The 3,415-nt window shown below is 45.6% G+C and overlaps 1 protein-coding gene across 3 annotated transcripts in view; it reads left to right on the top strand.

The window, feature by feature from the left end:
* The first annotated feature begins 2,863 nt into the window (after positions 1-2,863).
* Positions 2,864-3,415, top strand: part of LOC115236247 (hexosaminidase D-like) — a 10,838-nt gene continuing 10,286 nt past the window's right edge. For 2 of the 3 annotated variants that reach the window (XM_029808571.1, XM_029808607.1), the window contains exon 1: positions 2,864-2,990. In XM_029808571.1, the coding sequence (XP_029664431.1) occupies positions 2,908-2,990 (83 nt within the window). In that variant the 5' untranslated portion in view covers positions 2,864-2,907. The remainder of the gene's footprint in view (positions 2,991-3,415) is intronic. The other variant, XR_003884157.1, reaches the window with a different exon arrangement.

Genomic DNA, 3,415 nt, shown 5'->3' with positions numbered 1-3,415 from the left:
GCGCGTACCGTGACGAGATCCGAGAGATAATCGCGAAAATCGAACTTGGGTGCCAGATACGATCTTTCACGTATCAATTCGTGAAACACACGAAATAAGCGCGAAATAGACGCAAAAGCAATTGCCGGAATTCGTCACGGGCTGACTAGCTCGCCTAACGGTAGAGGGGCAGGGCAAGGGTTGATCTAGCGCGATAATTTGTGCAAGAAGCGATAAATACAATATGGAGCGACAGACACAATTGAAAATAATAGGCTCGATAATTAAACAAAGAAATAACAGATTTATTATAATAGAGGGAGCCGAAGCTCCTTGAGAAGAGTAATGATAAAGTCCGCGCGGATATTCGGCTGCGATAAAAGAAACGCGGCTGCGAGGCTGGGTGTTAGACGCGGGGTGCGAAACCCCGGAATATACGCCGAAGCTGGCCCGATAAATCGGCCGGAATGTTCGTTCGGCTTGAATTACGCCTCGCACGGCGAAGAGGTCGATTATTGCGTTCTTCTTTAATTCGGGCGCGAATCCGTTCCAATTTTCGATATCACCCCGTCAACGGCGACCTTATCGCCCGCTACTATCGCTAAACTATTACTACGCAACTTAAGACTAACAGGCAATTAACGCAACGCGGACATGCTTGGAATCCGAACAACGTAACACGCAGTACCGAACGCTTCGCACACACATTCTCTCGCTATTCCGGCGAGAATCGCGAGAAAACGCTCACAAAATGTGCTCTGAATATCGAAACGCGAATCTGTACAACAAACTTCACACTTCGAATTTATGCGATTCACACTCCCTCAATTCGCGACGTAATCGCGAAAGAAAGTTGCACCGAACGTGCACACAAATTCTAAACGCGGAGATTCGCAAACGAAATACAAAAGTAATATAACGAATTAACGCGAGTCACATTCACACTCAAACGACCGACACACGACACGAACGAGACTTAAAGGCTAAACGTGCGAGAATCAACGCAATTACAATATGCGGAATCCGAATCTCCAGAGAGACGACACACGGTTATGAAAACGCGATGTAATATTTCGATCCGCGGAAACCGATACTCTCGAGGCTCCGGGGCTCGAATCGCTTGACGACGTGGCCGTGACGCAAAAATCTACATTAAAGAATCGGGCTTAGCCCGTACACCAAAGTACGAAATCACAGCGACGACGACAGAACGAAACGATTTTCGGGCGCGATCGCGCGTGGCTAATTTGGCGGAGGATAACCTCACCGGCTCTACGACTCTCCTGGAGTGGCCCCTGGGTCGACGTCGTCCTCTCGGGCTCGATCCTCTTTTCGTCCGATCGCCGGGATCCTCTCTGCTCGCTTCCGCCACGCTATCGCTTGCTCTCGTTCTTCCGACATCGCCGCTATTTAATACGCCGCTACTTCGCACGCGAGCTCACGCCAGTCTGATCCCGGATCGTCGCGATCCAGAATCGATACCTGTGGGCCAGCCGGGGCTGCGCACACAGGGTGCGTATTATCGCGACCAATCACGCGTTATCACGCGCTGTGGCCGGCGGGCGGCGCGCTCATGGTCGTATCGGGGGTGCGCGCGCCCCCGGTATTTCGCAGGATAATTCGCTGGGGCCCTTTCCGCGGGGCCGTCGGGAGGTCTAGGGCGAACGGCTTGGCCGGAAGTATCGCCGCAACCCTCGTGATGGTTTTTTCCTGGGGCCGTTCCATGACATCGGGAGCATGATTGCAGTCCCTCCACGGGGACCGGATCCACACGGGCCTGAGTCCTTGCGCGAGGATTCTCTCGCTGTCCCGTGCGTCGCATATCATGTGTGCGGGTCCTGATCCCGTCGTGACATAGCTAGACGTTAGATGCTTTTTGATTTCCCGGATCGCTGGCTCCTTGCCCCTCGGATGTCGTCCTGGATCGACAATGGTGTTTTCCGTGACGCTTTAACGACTTTCCGCTCTTTCTTCCGATGAGGCTCCCAACTCAAATGATCATACGACAAAAGAAATAACAAACGGAATTAATATATATAATTAAGCACGAAATCTCGATTAATAACGCCTCTCTGGAGACAATGGTACGGTTCTCGCAATTATTCGGCTGGCGCGGCCCTTTAGCCTGCGCTTTCGCGGACGGAGAGGGATTCGACGGACGCACGTGAGACGGCAACGTCACAAGTTATACTAAATAAGAATATAAATATTGTATATATGTCTTATTACGTAATATACTTATATACAGACCCTGATATTATATATATATATACAGGGTGAGTCACGCATTGAAGATTGAGATTCAAGATTCAAGATTGAAATTTGACCAATCAGGACAAAGAAGTTTTAGTCCCTTTTGTTCTGATTACTCGAATTCCAATCTTTAATTTTCAATCTTCAATTTTCAATACGAAGTCTGATACGAGCTTTACGAGTACCAGAAGAAAAAATAATTTCGTTAACTGTACTAAGTTGAAAATATGTTTAATTAAAATATAACCAGAGTTAAGAAGACCTCAAACTTATATTCAAGATCATTTTAAGTACCGTCCTAAGTTGCTAAGCGGCAATTTCATTGGTTGAATGAAATCTTAGTTTGTTCATAATGACATTATGAACAAAAGCATTGTAATCCTAACGTTAAACTTTAACGGTTCCGGCATAAATTAACAGTTACGGCCTGCATAGGGAGAGCGTAAAAACCACCCGGCTCCGTGAGCCGGGTGGTTTGTAAGTGAAAATGAGTGGCAATAAGTGCGGGCAATATTGAAAAATCTAGTAATATTGTAAGTCAGAATCGGACATCAGATGCATTGAAAATTGTGTATAATCTCATGTCTAATAACGGCTTTATATATGCTATAAACCATGATGTAATAATAGCCGTGTTCCGATATTTACTGCCAGTATTGAAAATCTATAGTGTATATGACATACAGAATATCAGAACACGGCCAATATATATTATTACATCATGCTATAAACTGCATTTGGGCAACAGGTTTTTACAGGTATTTACAGAGATTTACAGGCTTATGTCAAAAGAAAAAAAAGAAGAAATTTATACGTTGTTAATACTAATATTGACGCTTTGATTGTTAGTAAAACTGCGAAGTCGAATAGTGATAGTGTGAAAACGTTTATAGTTACAACACACAATAATTTTCTTTCTTTGCCCGCTTTCCTTTTTTCTTCTTCTTCTTTCTTTTATGGCTGGTTGGGCATTAGTCGCTCATACACCATTGTTTCTTATGGGTTTGTAGAATATAAGCAAAACTCCTCTAAGAGAGGAGGGAGTCCAAAAAAAGGTCCAGACAAAGGACATACGCAGCACGCAAAAACATGTCCGAACCCGACACGTTGTCAATCGGAACTTAACCCCCCGCTTTCCTTTGATAACTCAACCATTGATTAATTTCTAACTAGATAGGGCGAT

The sequence above is a fragment of the Formica exsecta genome, unplaced genomic scaffold (genome assembly GCF_003651465.1).
Source record: "Formica exsecta isolate Colony F162 unplaced genomic scaffold, ASM365146v1 scaffold110, whole genome shotgun sequence".
Taxonomy (NCBI): Eukaryota; Metazoa; Arthropoda; class Insecta; order Hymenoptera; family Formicidae; genus Formica; species Formica exsecta.
Note: the sequence above shows the minus strand (reverse complement) of the source record. Positions and strands in the feature narration are given on the sequence as shown.